The sequence below is a fragment of the Neoarius graeffei genome, chromosome 1, assembly GCF_027579695.1.
Source record: "Neoarius graeffei isolate fNeoGra1 chromosome 1, fNeoGra1.pri, whole genome shotgun sequence".
Lineage (NCBI taxonomy): Eukaryota > Metazoa > Chordata > Actinopteri > Siluriformes > Ariidae > Neoarius > Neoarius graeffei.
Window position 1 is genome coordinate 85191825 of NC_083569.1, and position 24497 is coordinate 85216321.

Below are 24497 nucleotides of genomic sequence, written 5' to 3' on the forward strand. Positions count from 1 at the left end.
ATTAAATCACTGAACTCAAGCTGGCGTAGCATGTGAAGACATGGTGGACAGTGATCATATTGACAGTGACGGGTGATTTATGCGACAGGACAAGGTGGGCTTCCTTACGGGTGGCGAAATGCATCAAAAATGTTATCAATATGATCAAAACTTCTGATAATATCGTTTCATATTTTCCGATCTCGCTACCTCCGAGGCCCCCTAGTGGCCGAGGCCCTGGGCAGCTGCCCATGAAGTCAAGTCAAGTCAACTTTATTGTCAAATATGCTATACATGCTTGACATACAGCACAGATGAAATATCAGTTCTGTCTGACCCACGGTGCAAACAGGCAATGCAATAAATAAAAATAGAATAATTGAAAAAACAAACAATATAAACAGTATAAACACTCTAGATAGGAACTAGACATGGACTAAACACTCAAACAATATCTCATCTCATCTCATTATCTCTAGCCGCTTTATCCTTCTACAGGGTCACAGGCAAGCTGGAGCCTATCCCAGCTGACTACGGGCGAAAGGCGGGGTACACCCTGGACAAGTCGCCAGGTCATCACAGGGCTGACACATAGACACAGACAACCATTCACACCTACGGTCAATTTAGAGTCACCAGTTAACCTAACCTGCATGTCTTTGGACTGTGGGGGAAACCGGAGCACCCGGAGGAAACCCACGTGGACACGGGGAGAACATGCAAACTCCACACAGAAAGGCCCTCGCCGGCCACGGGGCTCAAACCTGGACCTTCTTGCTGTGAGGCGACAGCGCTAACCACTACACCACCGTGCCGCCCCTCAAACAATATAAACAGTATAAATAAACAGTATAAACACTAGATAAGAACAAGACATAGACAATATAAACAGTGTAAACACTTGATAAGAACTACACACAGACTAAACACTCAGACAATATAAACAGTAAACACTCTAGATGTGAACTAGACGTAGACTAAACATTCATATACACACACACACAAATTGGTTCAAATAACCAAACAGTCAAGGGCACTTGAGGTATAGCAGGTAAAAATGAAACATGAAATAAGCAGAATAAACAAACTAGCAGCTGTTAAGATGAGGTAGTGCAGAATAGTGCAAATGAGCGAGGTAAAGTGAGATGTGCGGTCCCTGAGTTCAGTGTGTTAATGAACAATGAGATGTGTGTGTGTGTGTGTGTGTGTGTGTGTGTGTGTGTGTGTGTGTGTGTGTGTGTGTGTGTTGGGGGGGAACTGTGAGGATGACATGTCAGATGCTGAAGGGGGGTGTGCGAGCAGAATCTGTGGCAGGGGGCAGAGGGGGGAGGAGGGGCAGAACAGGGAGGGAGTTGAGCCTCCTGACTGCCTGGTGAAAGAAACTGTTCTTGAGCCTGCTGGTTTTGGCCCGGAGACTCCGCAGTCTCCTCCCCGACGGCAGCAGGCTGAAGAGGCTGTGAGATGGGTGGGTGGGGTCACCTGCAATCCTGATGGCTTTGCGGGTGAGGCGGGAATTATAAATATCCATTAGAGAAGGAAGAGAGACACCAATGATCCTCTCAGCTGCTCTCACGATGCGCTGCAGAGTCTTGCAGCAGGACACGGTGCAGGCACCGTACCACACGGTGATGCAGCTGGTCAGGATGTTCTCGATGGTGCCTCTGTAGAAAGTGTGCATGATGGGGGCCGAGGCTCTTGCTCTCCTCAGTTTGCAGAGGAAGTACAGATGCTGTTGGGCTTTTTTGGCCAGTGATGCGGTGTTATTGCTCCAGGACAGGTCTTCAGAAATGTGCACACCCAGAAACTTGGTGCTGCTCACCCTCTCCACTGCAGCACCGTTGATAGATAGTGGAGCATGCTGGGTGTGCTCTCTCCTGAAGTCCACAACCATCTCCTTCATCTTCTCCACGTTCAGACAGAGATTGTTGTCCTAGCACCACATGGCCAAGTGGCTCACCTCACTCCTGTAGATTGTCTCATCGCCATTGTTGATGAGACCCACCACAGTCATGTCATCCACAAACTTAATGAAGAGATTTGAGCTGGATGTTGGTGTGCAGTTGTGGGTCAGCAGAGTGAAGAGGAGGGGGCTTAGCACACATCCTTGGGGAGCCCCCGTGTTCAGTGTGATGGTGCTGGAGGAGTTGCTGCCGACCCGTACAGTCTGTTGTCTCCCCGTCAGGAAGTCCAGCATCCAGTTGCACAGGGAGGTGTTGAGTCCCAGCTGGTCCAGTTTGTGAATGAGCTGCTGAGGAATGATTGTGTTGAATGCTGAGCTAAAGTCTATGAACAGCATTCTGACATACGAGTCTTTTGTCTCCAGGTGGGTGAGGGCTGAGTGGAGGGCAGTGGAGATGGCGTCATCGGTTGAACGGTTGGACTGATATGCAAACTGGAAAGGATCCAGGGTGGGGGGGAGGGCAGACTTGATATGCCTCATGACTAGCCGCATGAAGCACTTCATGACGATGGGAGTGAGTGCGACAGGGTGGTAGTCATTGAAGCAGGAGGGAGACGGCTTCTTCGGGACCGGGATGATGGTGTGGTTTTGAGGCATGTGGGGACAACAGCCTGGCTCAACGAGATGTTGAAGATGTCTGTAAAGACATCTGTGAGCTCCTCGGCACAGTCTCTCCAGACACGACCAGGAATGTTATCAGGACCCAGGGCTTTTCGTGCATTTGTCATCCTGAGAGCTCTCCTCATGCTGTCTGGGGACAGCGTCAACACCTGGTCGCCCAGGTGTTACTGCCCAACCAAACTACGCTTACCAATATAAAAAGAAATATATATATGAAATATAAAATATAAAGTGCATATGGAATGCAAAATATAAAGGTAGAGTGAAAAATGAAGATAACATTAAAAAAAAAAATTTGCACTTAATTATCTATGATCAAGTAGTGTTGCAACAAAAATGTGCATGAAAATATGAACAGTGGTTTGCCCCATCTTATGCAATCCAATGAAGAGAATCGATCATCATGACCTCCTGTTGATCACAAAGGGATCTGAACCTAAGAACTGCCACCTTAAAATAAGTTGCTGTATTACTATAACTGTAATGATTTAGAATGTTTCTGATGCAATTACCATAATATATGTAGAACTAAGATGCACTGAAAAGAAAAGTAAGGCAACTGCATATTATAAAGTTTAAATTTTGGCACTTTATTAAATGGACTAGATTCAGATTAAAACATATTTAAAGGAAGAGAAAAATTAATTCATACATTTAAGTTTGCAGAAAGATTATGTATTTATAAAAACATTCATGAAGGGAATTTGTTAATAAGTGTCAAATGTAGCATCTCGTCTCGTCTCGTCGTCTTCCGCTTTATCTGGGACCGGGTCGCGGAGGCAGCAGTCTAAGCAGGGAAGCCCAAACTTCCCTTTCCCCAGACACCTCGGCCAGCTCCTCGGGAAGAACACCGAGGCGTTCCCAGGCCAGCCAAGAGACATAGTCCCTCCAGCGTGTCCTGGGTCTTCCCCGGAGCCTCCTCCCGGGGGGACATGCCTGGAACACCTCCCCAGGGAGGCGTCCAGGAGGCATCCGAAAAAGATGCCCGAGCCACCTCAGCTGATTCCTCTCGATGTGGAGCAGCAGCGGCTCTACTCCGAGCTCCTCCCGAGTGACTGTGCTTCTCACCCTATCTCTAAGGGAGCGCCCAGCCACCCTGCGAAGGAAACTCATTTCGGCCGCTTGTATCCGCGATCTTGTCCTTTCGGTCATTACCCAAAGCTCATGACCATAGGTGAGAGTCGGAACGTAGATCGACCGGTAAATTGAGAGCTTCGCCTTTTGGCTCAGCTCCTTCACCACAACGGACCGGTAAAGCGACCGCATCACTGCGGAGGCTGCACCGATCCGCCTGTCGATCTCACACTCCATCCTTCCCTCACTCGTGAACAAGATCCCGAGATACTTAAACTCCTCCACTTGAGGCAGAACTTCTCCACCAACCTGGAGAGGGCAAGCCACCCTTTTCCGGTCGAGAACCATGGCCTCGGACTTGGAGGTGCTGATTCTCATCCCAGCCGCTTCACACTCGACTGCAAACCGCCCCAGTGCATGCTGAAGGTCCTGGTTTGAAGAAGCCAACAGGACAACATCATCCGCAAAAAGCAGAGATGAAATCCTGTGGTTCCCAAACAGGATTCCTTCTGGCCCCTGGCTGCGCCTAGAAATTCTGTCCATAAAAATTATGAACAGAACCGGTGACAAAGGGCAGCCCTGCCGGAGTCCAACATGCACTGGGAACAGGTCTGACTTACTGCCGGCAATGCGAACCAGACTCCTGCTCTGTTCGTACAGGGACCGGACAGCCCTTAGCAAAGAGCCCCGAACCCCATACTCCCAAAGCACCCCCCACAGAATACTACGGGGGACACGGTCGAATGCCTTCTCCAGATCCACAAAGCACATGTGGACTGGTTGGGCAAACTCCCATGAACCCTCGAGCACCCTATGAAGGGTATAGAGCTGGTCCAGTGTTCTGCGACCAGGACGAAAACCGCATTGTTCCTCCTGGATCCGAGGTTCGACTATTGGTCGAATTCTCCTCTCCAGTACCCTGGAGTAAACCTTCCCTGGGAGGCTGAGAAGTGTGATTCCCCTATAATTGGGGCACACTCTCCAGTCCCCTTTCTTAAAAAGAGGGACCACCACCCCAGTCTGCCACTCCAGAGGCACTGTCCCTGACCGCCACGCGATGTTGCAGAGGTGTGTCAACCAAGACAGCCCCACAACATCCAGATATTTGAGATACTCAGGGCAGGTCTCATCCACCCCCGGTGCCTTGCCACCGAGGAGCTTGCAAACCACCTCAGTGACTTCGGCTTGGGTAATGGACGAGTCCACCTCTGAGTCATCAGCCTCAGTCTCCTCAGTGGAAGACATGACGGTGGGATTGAGGAGATCCTCAAAGTATTCCTTCCACCGCCTGACAATGTCCCCAGTTGAGGTCAACAGCTCCCCACCCGCACTGTAAACAGTGTTGGCAGAGTACTGCTTCCCCCTCCTGAGGCGCCGGACGGTTTGCCAGAATTTCTTCGAGGCCGACCGATAGTCCTTCTCCATGGCCTCCCCGAACTCCTCCCAGTTCCGAGTTTTTGCCTCCGCAACTGCCCGAGCTGCAGCACGCCTGGCCTGCCGATACCCGTCAGCTGCCTCGGGAGTCCTGGAGGTTAACATGGCCCGATAGGACTCCTCCTTCAGCTTGACGGCATCCCTTACTTCTGGTGTCCACCACCGGGTTCGGGGATTGCCGCCACGACAGGCACCGGAGACCTTGCGGCCACAGCTCCGAACAGCTGCGTCCACAATGGAGGTAGAGAACATGGTCCACTCAGACTCAATGTCCCCCGCCTCCCTCAGAAGCTGGGAAAAGCTCTCCCGGAGGTGGGAGTTAAAGACCTCCCCAACAGAGTGCTCGGCCAGACGTTTCCAGCAGACCCTCACCATACGTTTGGGCCTGCCAGGTCTGTCCAGCTTCCTCCTCCGCCAGCGGATCCAACTCACCACCAGGTGGTGATCAGTTGACAGCTCAGCCCCTCTCTTCACCAGAGTGTCCAAGACATAGGGCCGGAGATCAGATGAAACGACTACAAAGTCTATCATTGACCTCCGACCTAAGGTGTCCTGGTGCCACGTGCACTTATGGACACCCCTATGCTCGAACATGGTGTTCGTTATGGACAAACCGTGACTAGCACAGAAGTCCAATAACAAAACACCACTCGGGTTCAGATTGGGGAGGCCGTTCCTCCCAGCCACGCCCCTCCAGGTGTCACTGTCATCTCCCACGTGAGCATTGAAGTCCCCCAGTAACACAATGGAGTCCCCAGTCTGAGCACTCCTCAGTACCTCTCCCAGGGACTCCAAGAAGGCTGGATACTCTATACTGCTATTTGGGCCGTAGGCACAAACAACAGCAAGAGCCCTCTCCCCAATCCGAAGGCGCAGAGAGGCGACCCTCTCGTTCACTGGGGTAAACTCCAACACATGGCGGCTGAGCTGGGGAGCTATAAGCAAGCCCACACCAGCCCGCCGCCGCTCACCACGGGCGACTCCAGAGAAGTGGAGAGTCCAGCCCCTCTCGAGGAGCTGGGTTCCAGAGCCCAAGCTGTGCGTGGAGGTGAGCCCGACTATCTCTAGCCGGTACCTCTCAACTTCTCGCACAAGCTCAGGCTCTTTCCCCCCCAGCGAAGTGACATTCCATGTCCCAACAGCCAGCCGCTGTGTCCGGGGATCAGGTCGTCGAGGCCCCTGCCTTCGACTGCCACCCAATCCACATTGCACCAGTCCCCTACTGCTACCTCTGTGGGTGGTGCAGAAAGATTATGTATTTATAAAAACATTCATGAAGGGAATTTGTTAATAAGTGTCAAATGTAGCATAATTTTGAATAATAATGATCAGCATATTTGGCAGTGTGATGTCACTGTGAGCCTTTTACAAAAGAATAATCCGGAGCCTTCTTTTGTTAAATGGATCCCAGTGACATCACACTGCCAAAAATGTTTATGATGATTATTTGAAATTATGCTATATTTGACACATTTGGACAACTTCACTTGGTGAGAGTGTTTATAAGTACATAATCTTTCTGCAAACCCAAACTAATGAATTAAGTTTTCTGCTCCTTTAAAGCAGATTAATTCTCCTCGGCTTTTGCTTGGCCCAATGTTGGGCAACCCTCTCATAGTCCAGCTCACTGTCATCCATGCTGATGTGGATCAAATTGTCCAGCGAGTCTTCTCCTAGCTTATTAAAGTCAGTCGGCTTTGTCCGTCTGGTGGGGGACAACATCGGCAGCCAATGAGATTGTTTATAATGAATCGGAAACTTCCAGGATGTCTGACATTTTCTTTCGATATTTTTATTGGACGGTTTGAACACGTGATCTTGACGTAGCCAACAGATTAGTTTGTTTACATCATACCACGCGCACATACTACTTTGATAGAATCAACACGAACATTGGGGAAAAAAGACCGCTTGTTTAACACAAATATCAATCAGTATGTAAATGGATCTGTTATTTGCTCTCCTATGTATCTAGTTACTTGTGGGTAGGAAATTTTAACGTATCGGTATAAATCTAAGCGTATCAGATTTTAATTCAAGCGACTAAGCATATCAGCAGGCAGAGCAAGCGTATTGGGCCCGATACACTAAAACGCTTTGGGGAAAACCATGATATAATATATGGGATCAGATCTAGTTTACCACATTATTTTATCTGTTCTTCTATTTCAGTCATAGCAACCAACATTTATACTTCATTCTTTAATCACTAAAAGTTGATACACGTGTAGCCATATTTCTTGGCAGTGTATCCTGAAATTTTGATATTAATATACAAAGTCTGAACGATTTTACACCATCTGAAGCTAAAGCGCGTGTGTTGAAATGCTGTTTTACGATTTGGCGAGTTGTAAACCGAGCGTGACGTCGCGCGCTCTGATTGGCTGCCGAGTTCAAAATGAAGCCGTTCGTTAACACCCAATAGTTAATTTATGCACGATCGTATTTTTGAATGAATGACACCACTGAACTCTCTAGCGGAAGAGGCAGAAAGTGGTATAAAGATGGCGACAATCGGACAATGAGAAGTTTATTTTAGCTCAAACTTGCCTTTTTTTCTGCTTGAAGACAGGAGAATGGCGATCATCCATGCTTGCGGACTCAAGATAGTAAGTTTGTCAATGCTCTGGGTTGATTAAAATGCCGTGACAAGCTCAAACACGCTTCCGAACAGCGCTGAACATCTTCGAAGATGCACGAAGACGACACACTCCTGCCGCGGAGCGGAGGGTGACAAAAACAAAGATGGCGGACCTCATATTGAAAAGGTGCATTTTACGAACAATTTCTTCACAATTCTGGGTAAAATATGATTAATAAAATTGTTAATTTGTATTGAAAACGTACTGGCCCAACCGGGCCACTGTTTGGCCAAATTTAGTGGCCCGAACTGGCGCGAAAGACATAAACACCGCCGGGCCATTGGGCAAGTGCTAATGTCGAGCCCTGTACTGGCAACTAAACAGCTTGCTACTACAACATGAGAAAGTAAAATCAGGCATAAAGAGGATAATAATGGAATTTTGGAACAAAGCAAAGTCTGAGGATGCTTTTGGTAGCAATTGGGAACTTTTTAAATTTAAAGCTGGTCAGTACTTGAGAAATTATGGCAGTACCTTAACCAAAAGTCGTAGATTGGAAGAAGAGAGGGTGGTCTCTAAAATAATTGTATTGTCCCAGAAGAATCCTGCTGATATGTCAGAAGAGGAAAGACTAGATTTGATTTCAAAACAAATTAAACAAAATTTACTTAAACAAGGCTAAAGGTGCCTTTGCAAGGTCAAGGAAGAAATGGATTGAAGAAGGTGAACAGAATTCAGCCTATTTTTTTCAACCTAGAAAGACATCACAGGAAGCTCAATTTAATCCAGCGACTCGGTATTAATGGCACTGTTACTGATGATCCAGATAGAATAGCAGAATTCTGCTCCAATTTCTATAGCAATTTGTACAAAACCAAACATTGTCATCGTTCAACAACTACATTCTTGAACTCTTTGAACAATGTCGCTCAAATCACTGAAGATGACGGAGAAATGTGCAATGAAACTATAACTTTACAGGAAGTCATCGATGCGATCGAACATCTCAAAACTAACAAATCTCCTGGAGTTGATGGCGCCTTTGCAGAATTTTATCAGACCTTTACAGAAGATCTAGATCCCTTTCTACTTAAGAAGAAGAAGAAGAAGCAGAAGAAGCCTTTGTCACATGCACACTTCAAGCACAGTGAGATTCATCCTCTGCATTTAACACATCCAGAGCAGCGGGCAGCCATACTCATGGCCGTAGCCAGCTATGAGGCCACCGAGGTCCGGACCTCGGTCATTTTTAAGAGCTGAAAATACATTTGTATGCTAAATATTCAACTGGATAAAAAAATAAAGAATAACATTAAAAAGTCTCTGTAAAAAGTGCATTGTTAATTATGTTAAACGTTGATTCTGTCTTCTGTGTCTGTTTCATGCGCACGGCTCTGAGACCAAGAACACAAAAACGAATGAGCGCTCGACTCGGGGGAGGAACGCAGTGCAGTAGACACAGGTTTTTCATGGTAACCATCAGCGCACTTTCATCTCATCATCTCTAGCTGCTTTATCCTGTTCTACAGGGTCACAGGCAAGCTGGAGCCTATCCCAGCTGACTACGGGCGAAAGGCAGGGTACACCCTGGACAAGTCGCCAGGTCATCACAGGGTTGACACAGACAACCATTCACACCTACGGTCAATTTAGAGCCACCAGTTAACCTAACCTGCATGTCTTTGGACTGTGGGGGAAACTGGAGCACCCGGAGGAAACCCACGCGGACACAGGGAGAACATGCAAACTCTGCACAGAAAGGCCCTCATCGGCCACAGGGCTCGAACCCGGACCTTCTTGCTGTGAGGCGACAGCACTAACCACTACACCACCGTGCCGCCCCTGCACTTTCATGAAGCTATTAATTTACACTTTCGAAGCAGCGCAGTTGTAGCCTACCTTGTTTGTGATTTTAAAAATAAATCATTCGATAAGCCATTCAGCTAGCCTTTGATGAAAGAGGTTGTTGTTGAGATTTGTAAACCAATTTCCTGTGGTGCCATTTGCACTAATAATCACTTATTTCTGCCTAAATATTCTTTTTATTTTGTCATTTCAGTATGCTGAGCTGAAGAAACCAGGAATCTGGGAATCTGACAAACACACGCACACACACAGTTGATAAGGCAAACTGTTCAACAAGTTTAAAGGACATGGGACATGGATTTTTTTCTGGGTATAATTATGTATAAAGGACATAAGAAATGCCATCTAAATCACTGCAGGGCGTCAAAAATGTGAAAATCATCACATTATTCAACTTTTTTATACATCAGCGTAAAACAATGATTCGTTAATTAGCTAGGTGGCACGTGACCCGTGACATCACAAAAACTTTCCAAGGAGCCAGCGCTTGGGAATCTAATGTAAACAGGTTACCGAAATGGACACCATCGACAGTGACATTCCCGATGTTTCACAGAGATGTGAAGTTAGACCCTATCAATTCGAACCGATAGCTGGAAATTCACATGAACATGGATCTTGTATTTACTCTGATGGGTCAGATGATTCTGAGAGTGAGAGTTCATTCAATCCCCATGAAACTGAAAGCGGTCGGCTCGATAACACTTCCTGGTAAGTTAAAAACAATTCTGCTCAAAGGCTAAGGCCAAATAAAAAACATAGTGTGTTTCCGGTAACCCGACCGATCGAGAATTTCCGCGTCAAAATTGCCGACCGTAAAGTTTTTATTACAAATTTCCCTCGATCTTTTAGTGTAAGCGGCGTTAGTTTGTCATAATTTTTTGTTTCAATGCATTCAAGTTGTGAAAGAAACGATAAAAAGTAAAATGTTTCGCCACTTCTATCCGCCCTCCTGCATAAACATGGAAGCGCACTTGTATACTGAAGGAGGAAGGGAAAACTAAGCCGAGCCGCCATTTTGAATCCTCATTCAAGGCTGTAATGCAAATTGCTTCCTGTTCAGTATACAAGTGCACTTCCATGGCAGGGAAAAACACTACATTTTACCGCCTATGTAGTCCCCTATTTATACAAATAGGAGTCATTCAGGATTCAGCCATGTTTGTGCTCGGTGTTTTTACTCGACCCAAGTTCTACAGTGGGCTAGGCTGTCTGCTTTTAATGGAAGTAGCCTAGCCTAGGACGTTATTTTCACGTTATTTCTTGATAAGGTGTTTTCACGTTATTACATGAAAATATCATGAAATATCGCTTCCGTAGATCATAACTCGAACTCTCGCGATATTTTTTTTTATTCATTTAAAGATTTAAAACACTTTTATTTTATGATGTGTGGTATAAAGGATTCTGTGCCAAAATACTATTTTGTAAGACGTTTACTTGTGTTAATTTTTTCGAACAAAATTAAAAAAAATTAAGAAAAAAAAACTTTTTCCTACCTACCGACCTTATTTTAGTATTTCATGTTACCGGAAACACACTATTTTTTTTTTTTGGCCTAATGATCTGTTGAAAGAAGTATTATTTTTGTATCATACATTGAAAGTTCATCAAAGATCTAGCTAAAGTCCGTTGCAAGTTAGTTTTTTTTGCTGATATTTTTCGAGATTGAGATACAATGCTTCCAGAGTCCGAGATGAAAACATTCAAAATGGTGAAATGCCATCACACAGCCAACAACACTATGCCATTTGGTGAAAGAGATGAAAATTAAGAAAAGTTAAACAAACTTACCAACATAACATTTATTTAAATGTCCATTAATATTACAGGATTTCTTGACTGTCTCTACAGTTGTAGGAATGTTAGGCCCTGTATATTATGGCGCTATCACTGCCTCCATGAACCCGGCTATACGGCCTCTTAAATTTGGCTTGGCAATTAATATCGCTCAGTACCTGAGTATTAATGTTGAAAGAATCCTCAGGGAAATGGTCCGAACACAGTTTGTGGGAAACAGTAGGTGCAAAGTTTTTTCTACGGCAGTAGTGAGCCCACACTTTCCTCAGCTTCGGGTCCTTGGGGAATGCAAAAAAACTTACTCCAGGGCATTTCCCATTGGAATTATTGCAACCATGAGCAGCACAATACACCATGATGTTCAAAGACTATAAAAACAATTTTCTTGTCATTCACTTCTCCATTCATCTACCCGCTTGTGCTGTGCCCGAAAGTTTTTGTGACGTATGATCACGTGACAGCGGCTCTTCCGGTTGTAAAATATGCATATCAGAGCTCGAGCAGAAATGCCATATAATCATCACGAATATAACGATTTTGCTGAATTTAATAGATTTTCTATTTGTTGATGCAGTTAATTCATATTTTTAATGGAAAGAAACTGATATAGCGTGCATTTATGTTTCATGTCCCATGTCCTTTAAAGTTACCCCTACTCTTTATTCAAACATGGTGGCGTATACTGATTTTTTTTCCCAGATTTTTTTTTTTTTTTGTGTCGGTGTAACGGATGCCAGATTGTTAATGTATCTTATGCCACTTTTCCACTACAAACGCGGCTGAGTTGGGCTGAGCCGTGCCGTGCTGAGTCGGGCTGAGTGGGGCTGTTGGAGTTGCATTTCGACTACAACCGCGCTGAACCGTGCTGGCTGGAAGTGGGTGGACACATTGGGTGGAGTTAGCGAAAGTGGGTGGACGTCAGGTGATGTCATTAAGCAGCGCAAACAGTGACATCAGTGAGCTTTTAAGCGGTAGTCTCACGACCCGGATAGTAAACAATAAACATGGAGGACATGGAGTCGTTAGTGTTGCTGCTCTTGGTGCTGTGACTTGTTGTCACCGACAACGCGGACAGATACTGGCAAGAGCGTATAGATGAGGCGAGGCGCATAAGGCTTCAGAAATTCTCGTAATTCGTAATTCTTCTCCTTCCGGGTTTGCGGTGTTTACAGATCCCAGCGCGCTCGCGGGGCGTGTGTGGGCATGTGAGGACACTCCTCCTCACCAATCAGTGCACAGGGGAGTGTCTGCTCACGCCCCCAGCCTCACTCGGCACGGTTTGGCTCGCTTCAGCCCTACTCCAAAACGGTGCGAGTTTTAGGGGCTAAGCAGGGCTGAAGCGAGCTGAGTCGTGCTGGTTTTTGGTAGTCGAAACGCGAGCCGTGTCGGGCTGAAGCGAGCTGAAGTGAGCTGAAAAAGGGTAGTGGAAAAGGGCCATTAGTTACATAGGCTACATGGTTAGGGTATCTTTTTTCCTCATTGCTTGGGCCAGATCAAACCATTAAACAAGCTTAAATTATTCTTACTCTTGCCACATACATGATTTTTTTTTTTTTCAAAACTGATGATATTCAGTTCAAACACCATTAAAAGTAATTTCAGGAATAGATCTCTTATGTGACGTGTAATTCACCCCTCTCATTTAAATATGTCTAAAAAATTTTGGCGCGCACTTTGTGCTTGCATCACGGACCTCGGCGATTTTAAAATGCTGGCTATGGCCCTGGCTATACTACAGCACCCGGAGAGCAGTCAGGGGTTAGGTCAAGGGCACTTCAGCCCAAGGCTGCCCCACATTAACCCAGGGCCGCGTTAACCCATGCCGAGGCCCTGGGCAGACCCCCACCACCACCACCACCGAGGCCCCACCCCCGCCTGTTGTCAACTGCGCTCAGCAAATTCACCCCCTCAGACGTGCCTGTCTAACACCACCGTGCCGCCCGGGGAAAAAGATAGTGAACCAAATTTAACAGAAAGGTGATTTTGGAAACAAATACAAATCGTTGATGCCTTGCTGTCTTGTTAAATATGACTTCTCCTTCACATCTTTCCTTCAGCTTATGGCGTTTTCCATCGAGGTCAAAGTGGTTAGGAAAGGACATAGAACCTCAGAACACACACAATTTTTTTTCCATACCTGACTGAGATTCCACAAAGCTGGAGAGAATCAGGAGAGTCACACAAATAACCCCTGAAAGAAAGGTTCTCATTACTGCTTCAGTTTCACAAGATAAATAACACTTTACACATTACACTTGTTTCAGCGCAATTTAACACATCACTTCTCTCAAAAAATTAAAATACTCACTCATTTTAAGACGAATATTTTCTCAATAAGAAGACGCTAAAAGGAAAAGCGCTTTGTTCCAACGTTCAAGCTTTCAGTTTGTGTACTTTCGTTTTTGTGATTTGATAAGCCACGCCCTTTATTCTTACATGAGGCTGTTATTTATGCAGGCCTCTAGGTGGTGTGTGTGTGTGTGTGTGTGTGTGTGTGTGTGTGTGTGAAAGAGAGAGAGAGAGAGATATTTCGTCTGTAATAGCCTCCCATATTTTTCCACGAGCATCTAGAGCACCATCATTAAACACACCCTGGTGAAAAATAAATGTGCTAAGTGTACTAAAATTTAGCATACTTTTGTGTACTTGAAGCCACACTAATCATCAATATATTTCGTGTGTTTATGATTAGTTAACTTGAGGCATGCTATTTTGGAACAACTAATTTTGTACTAAATATATTTTAATTGTAATTAAATTGTAGAAAAGTGCAACTTGAAGTGTATTTAGTGTACTTTTATGTGCTAAAGTGGAACAACTTAAAGTATATTTTGTATACTTTAAGTATATGACTTTATATGTACTAATATATGCTTAATTAGTCAAATTAAAGTGTACTTTGTTTGTATTATAATATACGTGTACTTTTAAAAATGTGTACTTTTAAAATATGCTTTCAGTGTATGTTACAATGATAATTTTGAGCATACATTTTAAAATATATCAAAAAATGTGTAAAAACAAATTTCAAATAAGTACACTTTAGAAATTACACATAACTTTCACTTAAAGTATATTTTAGTATAATATATTTCTATAAAGTGTAATATAGTATAATTATTTTAAAGTGTGTTAAAAGTGTTAGCGTGAAAGCGTGATGTTAGTATACTTTTTATATATTTACAAAAAGTACAATTTGTGTAAGTACATTTTCAATATACTATTGAAAATATGAATATACTTTAAACACAATAAAGTACTTTTTTTTTTCACCAGGGCAAGAACTTGCCTTTAAGCCTGAAAACAATTGGGGAATACAAAATGAGGACTGACTGGTAAATAGTGCTTTTTCTGTTCTCTCAAATGTTATATCCATTTGTCAATCCATCCATTTTCTATCCTGCTTATCCAGTGCAGGTTGTAGGTGAGCTGGTGCCAAACCCAGCTGACTTCTGGTGAGAGGTGGGGTTCACCCTGGACAGGTCACCAGGCTATCACGGGGCAAACACAGGGAGACAGACAGCCATTCACACTCACACCTATGCCAAACCAGAGCACCCAGAGGACACCCACGTCAGCACAAAAGTGAACATACAAACTCTACATCGAAAGGCCTTTGGTCAACTGCCAGGTTTGAACCTGGAACCTGTTTGCTGTGAAGCCCCACTTTAAAGGAGAAGCACTCATCTGCTTTCACACAGCAATGAATTTTATAAATTAATAAACTTAAATTTAATACATTGTATAAATATTTAACTTGATTGTTAAATTTAAGTTTTGTTTGCAGTTTTCTATAGAGAAAATACAGTCTCTGTGATAAGTGATGTTTCTGATGCCATCTCCCTGTGTAGTTTTTCTTGACTTCAAAGGGACTTTGATTTTTAATTAATTAATGGTGTCATCTTTGCATACCTAATGTTGGCTCAACTGGCATCACCTAGGTTTATTGAGTGTCTTTATAACTTCTGAAATGTAAATTTCAGAGTGATATATTGTGATTAATTCAAACTGTCAGACACGGTACTGGACTCGCTGCTCCTCACTCAAGATGAAATCACAGAAGGTAAATGGGTTTACTGTCAGGGTCACAATAACACATCACTAAGATCTGCCATGTAGAAACTATTTGCACATGCACAACTCCTGAGCAACTATCTGAGTAAGTGCTTAGTGAGGTCTGAGGAGTGAATATCACTGTACACAAATCCTCACTACATGTTCACAAGTCAGTTCTCTGTCTCAGCTGAAAACCTTTCTCTTCCCACAATAGTCTTCTTATTTTTCTTGGGCGTCAGAAAACTGTGAGATAAAGTGAACAAATAAATAAAATGCTGTCTTCAGCATATTATGTATTAATGTTATTATAAAATCACCAGAAACTTCCTGAGTTTGGTGACCAGGTAGAACTCGTACCAGAGGGGAATTCACAATTCAAAGAAAATGAAGGGTGTAATGTTTTACTGTGACTTTAAGAATATAATGCACTGATGTCACATGAGAACATGTATCTTCATGCATCTGTACTTGAGCTGAAGAATCTTATAAAATAAGTCACATAGTCTGTATCATACAGCAGCTCAGATAGAACTGATCCTGCTGTTAGAGTCATTCCTTATACAAGTCCCTACCTGTCAACATAAAGATAAACATAACTTCTGTCCAAACCTGTCTCACTTCTCATTATTGTTTTTATTAAAAGTATTGTCAAAAGACAGAATATCAAAACATTCATGTCAACTTAGACAGAAAAACAAATTACATTGGTATTTTGATGCAAACATGATAAATGTAATAAACCTTATTCTGATCTCAGATGTGCAAGAGCACCTTCAATGGTTTTTATATACCGTAAATGGTCCATAAACAGTTTGACTCTGAAAGGTGCAGGAAGAGAGAAGAGATTGTCTCCCCTCACACATCCCCTCAGCTGAAAAGTAGACATACAGTGTCTTGCAAAAGTATCCCCCCGGTGTTTGTCTGGTTTTGTCACATTACAAACTGGAATTAAAATGGATTTTTGGAGGGTTAGCACCATTTGATTTACCCAACATGATTACCACTTTAAAAGGTGCAAATTGTTTTATTGTGACACAAACAATAATTAAGATGAAAAAACACAAATCTGGAGTGTGCATAGGTATTCACCCCTTTTCATATGAAACCCCTAAAATGAGAGCGGGTCCAACCAATTAACTTCATAAATCACATAATTAGTTGATTAAGATCCACCTGTGTGTAATCAAAGTGTCACATGATATCTGTATAAATCAACCTGTTCTGGAAGGTCCCTGACTCCGAAACACTACTAAGCAAGCAACATGAAAACCAAGGAGCCTCCAAACATGTCAGAGACAAAGTTGTCGAGAAGTATACATCAGGGTTGGGTTATAAAAAATATCCCAAACTTTGAATATCCCACAGAGCACCATTAAATCCATTATAGCAAAATGGAAAGAATATGGCACCACTACAAACCTGACAAGAGGCGGCCACCCACCAAAACTCACAGACCGGGCAAGGAGGGCATTAATCAGAGATTCAACAAAGACACAAAAGATAACACTGAAGGAGCTGCAAAGATCCACAGTGGAGATGGGAGTATCTGTCCATAGGACCACTTTAAGCCGTACACTTCCCAGAGTGGGGCTTTAGGGAAGAGTAGCCAGAAAAAAAGTAATTGCTTAAGAAAAAATGTTTGGAGTTTGCTCAACATGGACTACAGTTCAGCCTTCAACACCGTCATCCCCAGCAGACTGACTGAGAAGCTCTCCACCCTTGGACTGATATCCTCCCTCTACTGCTGGGTCCTGGACTTTCTCACAAAAAGACCCCAGGCTGTCAGAGTCGGTACCAGAACATCCAGCACCAAGACAGTGAGCACAGGGACCCCCCCAAGGCTGTGTGCTCAGTCCACTCCTGTACACCCTCTTGACCTACGACTGCACCCCCACCCAGAGTAACACTTCCATCATCAAGTTCGCTGATGACACCACTGTCATTGGGCTGATCACCAGCGGAAATGAAAGAGCCTACAGGGAGGAGGTAGCTCAGCTGGTCTCCTGGTGCTGGGAAAATAACCTCTCCTTGAATTCTGAGAAGACCAAGGAGATGATTATTGACCCAAGGAAGAGGAGGAGAGACCAGCATGCCTCGCTGCACATCAATGGGACACAGGTGGAGAGGGTGAAAACATTTAAATTCCTTGGAACTCACATCAGTGAGGATCTCACCTGGACACACAACACACAGCAGACCATCAAGAAGGCTCAACAGAGACTCTTCTTCCTGAGGAAGCTGAGGAAATTTGGACTGTCCACCAAACTCCTCAGCAACTTCTACAGGTGCACAGTGGAGAGTGTCCTGACAAATTCCATCACTGTGTGGTATGGGAACTGCACAACTCAAGACAGAAAGGCTCTCCAGCATGCCATTAAAATGGCATAGTTCATCTGTGGAGCTGTCCTCCCCCCACTACAGGACATTTACAACACCCGGGTCACAAAAAGGGCACAGAGCATCATCAGGGACCAAACACACCCACAACACAGACTATTCACACTCCTACCATCTGGCAGACGCTACAGGAGTGTGAAAGCAAGGACTACTAGACTGCCAAACAGTTTTTACCCCCAGGCCATCAGGCTTTTGAACCATGGATTATAATCACCATCTACTTCTATATTTCCATCAGGCTTTTGAACCATGGATTATGATCACCATCTACCTCTAAATTAGCAATTTTGCACAAGACATTGCACAGTATATCTATCTCTATGTTTGCACATTGTTTGTTTGATTGCCTCTTTTTTTAAATGTTATCTTCGTTTTTCATTCTACTTTTATATTTTGTATTCCATATGCACTTTATATTTTATATTTCGTATTTTATATATATATTTCTTTTTATATTGGTAAGCATAGTTTGGTCGGGCAGTTGCAAAATAAGAATTTCATTACCCAATAATAAACCGCTGTGTCTGTTATTGTGTATATGACAAATAAACATCTTGAATTCTTGAACAGCATGTGGCAGACTCCCCAAACACATGGAAGAAGATTCTCTGGTCAAATGAGACTAAAACTGATCTTTTTAGCCATCATGGGAAATGGCATGTGTGGCGCAAACCCAGCACCCTGAGAACACCAATCCTACAGTGAAGCATGGTGATGGCAGCATCATGCTGTGGGGATGTTTTTCATCTGCAGGGACAGGAAAGATGGTCAGGACTGAAGGAAAGATGGATGGCACTAAATACAGGGCAATTCTGGAGGATAACCTGTTTGAGTTGGCCAGAGGTTTGAGACTGGGATGAAGGTTCACGTGTCAGCAGGACAATGACCCTAAACATACTGCTAAAGCTACACTGGAGTGGTTTAAAGGGAAACATTTAAATGTCTTGGAACGGCCTAGTCAAGGCCCAGACCTCAATCCAATTGAGAATCTGTGGCATAAATTGAAGATTGCTGTACACCAACACAACCCATCTAACTTGAAGGAGTTGGAGCAGTTTTGCCTTGAGGAATGGGCAAAAATCCCAGGGGTGAGATGTGTTAAACTAATAGAGACATACCCCAAGAGACTTGCAACTGCAATTCCAACAAAAGGTGGCTCTACAAAGTATTGACTTTAGGGGTGAATATCTATGCACACTACAGATTTCTGTTTTTTCACTTAATTATTGTTTGTGTCACAATAAAAAACAATTTGCACCTTTAGAGTGGTAGGCATGTTGTGTAAATCAAATGGTATTAACCCCCCCCCCCCCCCCCAAAAAAAAAAAAAAAATCCATATTAATTCCAGCTTGTAATGTGACAAAACAGGACAAACACAAAGTGGGATGTTTTTCCCCATCCCAAACACCAAGTGGGACTTTTGCAAGACACTGTAGATGTGTACTGCATAGTCAGGCAGTTACTTTTTACTACATTTACATCTACCTTTAAAATATGATGCCTTGACTAAATTTTGTTGTAGGACCAGGGGCGCTGAAAGTTGGGATCTTGGCACTGTCAACCTCTTTCTCCCCCACGATCTCTTCCACATGCTCTTGCATGTCCCACTCCATGCTGCTGATTTACTTGCGTAACTTGCACCTCCAAGACCATTGTAAACATGGCCTTGTGCAGAGTGTTGTCTCTTTCCCTCTGTCTTTGCTGCATCTTCTCTTTCCGAGGCTTACAAGTTATTTGTGTGATGTCCATCTGGACTGGAAACCTTGTTCTGACAGCATTCTGCAATCCAGTAATGAACTCTCGGTAGGTCCCGTTACTGGTGTGCATCCAATCTGGGTGGTTTGCATGCTTCTCTTCTGCAGGAAACTTGTCCTGAATCTTGCTGAAGTCCAAACCTAGTTCCTTTGCAAACACTCAGCGTAGTTCATGGCTGGTGGGGAGATATGTTTTACAGAAGCTGTCAAGTTCCTTGGCACTGCCTAGGATCCTTTATTTCTGCAGCCATTCGCATAATCTCCTCTGAACTCCAGGCACAGGAGACCATAGTTGGGCCTTCTGGCCCGGCCACAGCAACTACTGGCATAGGTGCCATTTCTGGAGGCTGAGAAGAAGATGGAGGAAGAGGGGGAGGAAAGGAATCCTGCATCGGGGTGAGTTTTGGATGAATGGCAGCATTCCTCTGCGAGGCTCCAGGCGCATGGGAGAGTGGAGCTAAAGCTGTAAAAGCACTAGAATTCTGATTAGTTCCCTGCCATTCTACCTGACCCTGGTGTGTATGTGAATTTGCCCATTTATCTCTTACCACAGCTTCCGTTTGCCACATTCTAAATGCACCTCAATCAACCTGCATTCTTTCTTCTTCTTCTTCCATTATCTTCCTTTACTCATTTCAACCTCTCCTAAAGATTCTGTATCTGTAATAGACTTAAACTACCTCCTTCTGGAAATCTGCATCATTCTATCCACATCTTAAGTTGCTTACACAAGTCCAGTCCATAATTGGTTATCATAAATTTGATGTTTGGACAAAAGGGATAGGTTTCAGGAGTTTTTTCAGTTTCTGACTGCTTTATTCCTTTCTGTCCCATTTTACCATGCAAAGAATATGTTTTACTCTCACGTTTTACACCAAAAATGTGTTGTGATCACGATTACTTACTGCTATTCGTCAGTAGACAGGTAGGTTTCTCACCCACCCAAAACCTTACTTAAACAAAGAGTAAAAATGGTTTTTCCTTTCAATTCTCTCAACTTCTTATACTTTTTAACAGGGGAAATTAAATCATATTCAAATCAAACTTAACATGATACACAACAATCTGGCCACATCATACTAAGCTTAACATTTTTTTTTCTTCTTGTGCTTAACTGAACATGCTACAGTACACCAGACATGTTACACTGATCTATGAAGTTGTGCAATGTCATGAATGAAGCAGCCTAGGGGTCCATTTCGGTGGTCTTTTGGCAGCTGTCCATGCCACTCAATCACTGCAAGGTGGTCCACCAGTAGTTCCTCTGTCCGGTTACCCCTGAGCCTCCACACAGTCTCTTTATAAGTTCTCCAGGCCCTCTCTAAGTGTTGAGTGTGAGCTCCTGTCTGGGTATCAACAAATGCTACACTGTGATTTACAGAATAATGCCTGTAGCCTAGCTGGGGCAAAGCATGTTTGTAGGCCCACCACTCATCACTGATGATGATGGCTCCTCTCCTAGCATGGTGAGCTATGAGAGGAACCAGTTTTCTTCTTGTTCTCCTCTCAACCAAGTGGAGAACCAGCTTTGGAGAGGTGCCTCCACTGTACAAAAGCCCCAGCATGTCGAATACCCACTTCTTCCTTTTCCATGCACCAGCCACTCTACCTCACCTGTACTGTGTGAAAAATTTATAAGAAAAAGGAAATGAGCCATTCATAGAACACATATTTGAATTAATGTTCACAGATCATAGTACAATATTAAATACATAAAATATATTGAATAATTTGTTATTAAATAGTAATACTTATGTAATAATTATTGCTCTTACCTTTCTTTTATGTCAGAAATGGCTCTCATCTATTACGATGAACTGCCTACGTCCACCTAGACATTGTCCAGTGCGCCTTCTCAGTCTTTCCATCGCAACCACACAAGCTTCTCTGACATTTTTTTTGCCATTTTGGTCAGGGATGCAGAGCGCGCTGCTATGTCATCCTCTAGCATGTCAATTTGACAAAACCTAAGTCCTTAAGAAAACCTTAATACATGAGAAAATGCAAAAAAGAGTGCAAAAAGATGAAGAATACACAGTTGTAGACATTAGATGGTGAAATATCCTGATTGTGACTTGGGTCCTGATATGTTACACAGACATGACAAAAGAAAAAAAACCTGTTTTCTTCAACTAACCTGTACACAAATCTCATCCAGTTAAAGAGAAAGAGTTTGGAATGGCTGAAAATAGACATAATAGACATAGACATAATAGACATCCTAATTTATCTGCCTCTATGGCTGTTTTGTTGACATCTCCTTTGAGAAATGAAAACCCAGCAGGCATAGAAAACAATTTTTGCACATGAAAAACAAAATAAAAAACAAAACAACCCCCCCCCCCAAAACAAAAAATAAATAAAAACCCTCAGTCAAACAGGGTTTTGAAGGGTAGGTTACATATGAAACTGTAGCCAGTAGACAGGCAGATGGAACTATTTTAATTAATTCATCAAAAGATTTTAGATGTAAGGAATCATCAACATTTTGATATGTAATGTAAGCTATTTAATTACATTTTCTCAGAAGGCTATGTGTAGTGGTTATTCCTTTGTCCTATTGATAACCACTCTGGTGGCCAAGCTGGAGAGTCTGACTCAAACGTCCAAGTTAAAAATCTGATCCAGATAAGTAAAGTCCAAAAGTATTGTAGAATTTATTGAAAACAAAAAAGAGTATATCATGCTCACAAGGTATAAAACTTCAATATAACTTGGGATTAGCAAGATAAACTAAAGATTGTTTGTGTTCAGCTTCTTCTTGGTTGTCTGGTCAAAGACCATTACTTCCTGCTCCAGCAACACCCACTCAGGTAGCATCACCTGCATTTAAAGCAGAGATGGCCACTTGGCCACTAGAGGGAGGAGAGAAGGGGACTTGCACAAGACAGAATAGAGAAAATAAGTTTTTGGCTCCTATACATTGCATGTTCTTTGATCTGGCCATTAATGTGCATCTTCTAAGAGCAGGCACAGTTTAGTAATTGGTCTCTCTATAACACCCATTTTGGTTTTGAGTTTGACTGACCGGACCAGTCCACTGGTATCAGGCTTTGTTTCAAGAATTCTTGCCAGAGGCCATGAAGATCTTGAGGAAGTAGGGTCAACTATCACCACAATGTCTCCAATCTTGAGGTTTTCTCTTACTTTGGACCACTTCTGTCTTTCTTGCATGGGTGTCAAGTATTCTTGTGTCCATCGTCTCCAAAACAAATCCGCCAGATACTGTACTTGTTTCCACCGGCGCCTGGTGTACAAGTCGGTTTTGGAAAACTCACCAGGAGGGAGCACGGGTTGAGTGTTGAGTAGAAGGATATGGTTTGGGGTAAGTGGTTCCAAATCAAAAGGGTCAGAGGATGCTGTGGTGATTGGGCGGTTGTTAAGAATGGCCTCAACTTCACAAAACAATGTCTGGAGACCTTCATCAGTTAGGGGTTGTTGGTGAAGGAGAATGTTCAGGACTCATCTCACTGACCTGATCAGTCTCTCCCATACCCCACCATGGTGAGATGCTCCTGGTGGACTGAAGGTCCAGCTTATTCCTCGCTTCAGCAAAGTATCTTGGATCTTGTCGTTGTTTAGACTAGACATAGCCTGTTTCAGTTCCTTTTCAGCACCAACTAGATTGATGCCATTGTCGGACCAGATATGCCATACCTGGCCTCGTCTGCATACAAATCATCTTATAGCATGGATGCAGGAATCAATGTCAAGAGAGTAAGCCATTTTGAGATGGATGGCTCTGCAAGACAAACATGTAAATAGTACACCATATCTTTTTAGTAGACTTCTACCTCTCTTCGTCACTATTAGACCAAAATAGTCCATGCCAACATTGGTGAATGGAGGGAGGTTAGGCCTAGTTCTTTCAAATGGCAAATTTGCCATTTTTTGTTCTGCTGTTTTTGTTTTTAAGCGCCTGCAGTTTACGCATTTGGAGATGACCCTTCTTGCTGCACTGTTTGCACTAACAATCCAGTACTTCTTTCGCAGTTGGCTGAGGACATAGTTTCTGCCGCAGTGTCCATACCTTTCATGGATATGGTAAAGTAAGAGACTGGAAATGTGAGACTGTTTTGGGAGAATGATGGGATGCTTCATCGTCTTGGACATAGCTGCTCTGGACAACCATCCACCTACTTTGAGCAGCCCGTCTTTGAGGACAGGATCAAGCCTGTAAATTTTGCTCCATTTAGGAACACAAGGTGGCATTGTTGCTAACCTTTCACATTCAACAGGGAATGCCTGTCTTTGAGTAAATGACAAAACTCCTCTCTCAACCCTTTCAAGGTCATCTAGGGATATGCACTGTCCACCAAGCTTCAACTTGAAGGCGTGCAGCAGAGATGTTGCATTCTGTTGGCGAGAACGGGTGGTTACCTCAGTGGAAAGTTGTTTTCTTTTGGCAACTAGTGCCAACAGGCTGTCCCTGAGTTTTTGGTACCAGGTGACAGCTTTCATCAACCTGATCCAATCTGAGAAGAAAGAGAGAAGCTTATTAGTTGGGCTGAATGGATCTTGAACTACAGCATTGCATGCAATGGAACATCTGACCTCTGGGTCATCATGTGGCAGAGACTCTGAGTTGACAGTTTCCGTGGGCCAGGTGTGCTTTTGTTCCCAGAGAAATTGAGGGCTGCAAAGCCATCTCTTGCTGTCCAGGAATTTCTGTACACTGAGCCCACTGGAGGCATCATCTGCTGGGTTGTACTTGCTTTCAATGAACTTCCACTGCTGAATGCTGGTGTTCTGTCTGATAAAGGAAACTCTATTTGCAACAAAGGTGTGGAACCTTGCTCTGTCACTGGCTATATACTTCAGTACAGCTTGACTGTCAACCCAAAACGTGGAGCTTTGTAAGGGGAGATGGAATTCAGCCCTCAACAGCCTGTCCACCTTAACAGACAGCACCACCGCTGCTAATTCTAGTCTTGGGATTGTGAGTTGCTTTAAGGGGGCAACCCTCACTTTTC

General features: G+C 43.7%; 1 protein-coding gene across 1 annotated transcript in view; it reads right to left on the reverse strand.

Moving 5' to 3' along the window:
* LOC132900841 (butyrophilin subfamily 1 member A1-like) overlaps nucleotides 1-13707 on the reverse strand; it is a 99538-nt gene extending 85831 nt beyond the window's left edge. The window contains exons 1-2 of the mRNA XM_060943203.1: nucleotides 13625-13707; nucleotides 13454-13507 (exon numbers count right to left, since the gene is read on the reverse strand). Coding sequence (XP_060799186.1) covers nucleotides 13454-13507; nucleotides 13625-13628 — 58 coding nt within the window. The 5' untranslated portion in view covers nucleotides 13629-13707. The remainder of the gene's footprint in view (nucleotides 1-13453; nucleotides 13508-13624) is intronic.
* Between the last annotated feature and the right edge of the window lie 10790 nt (nucleotides 13708-24497).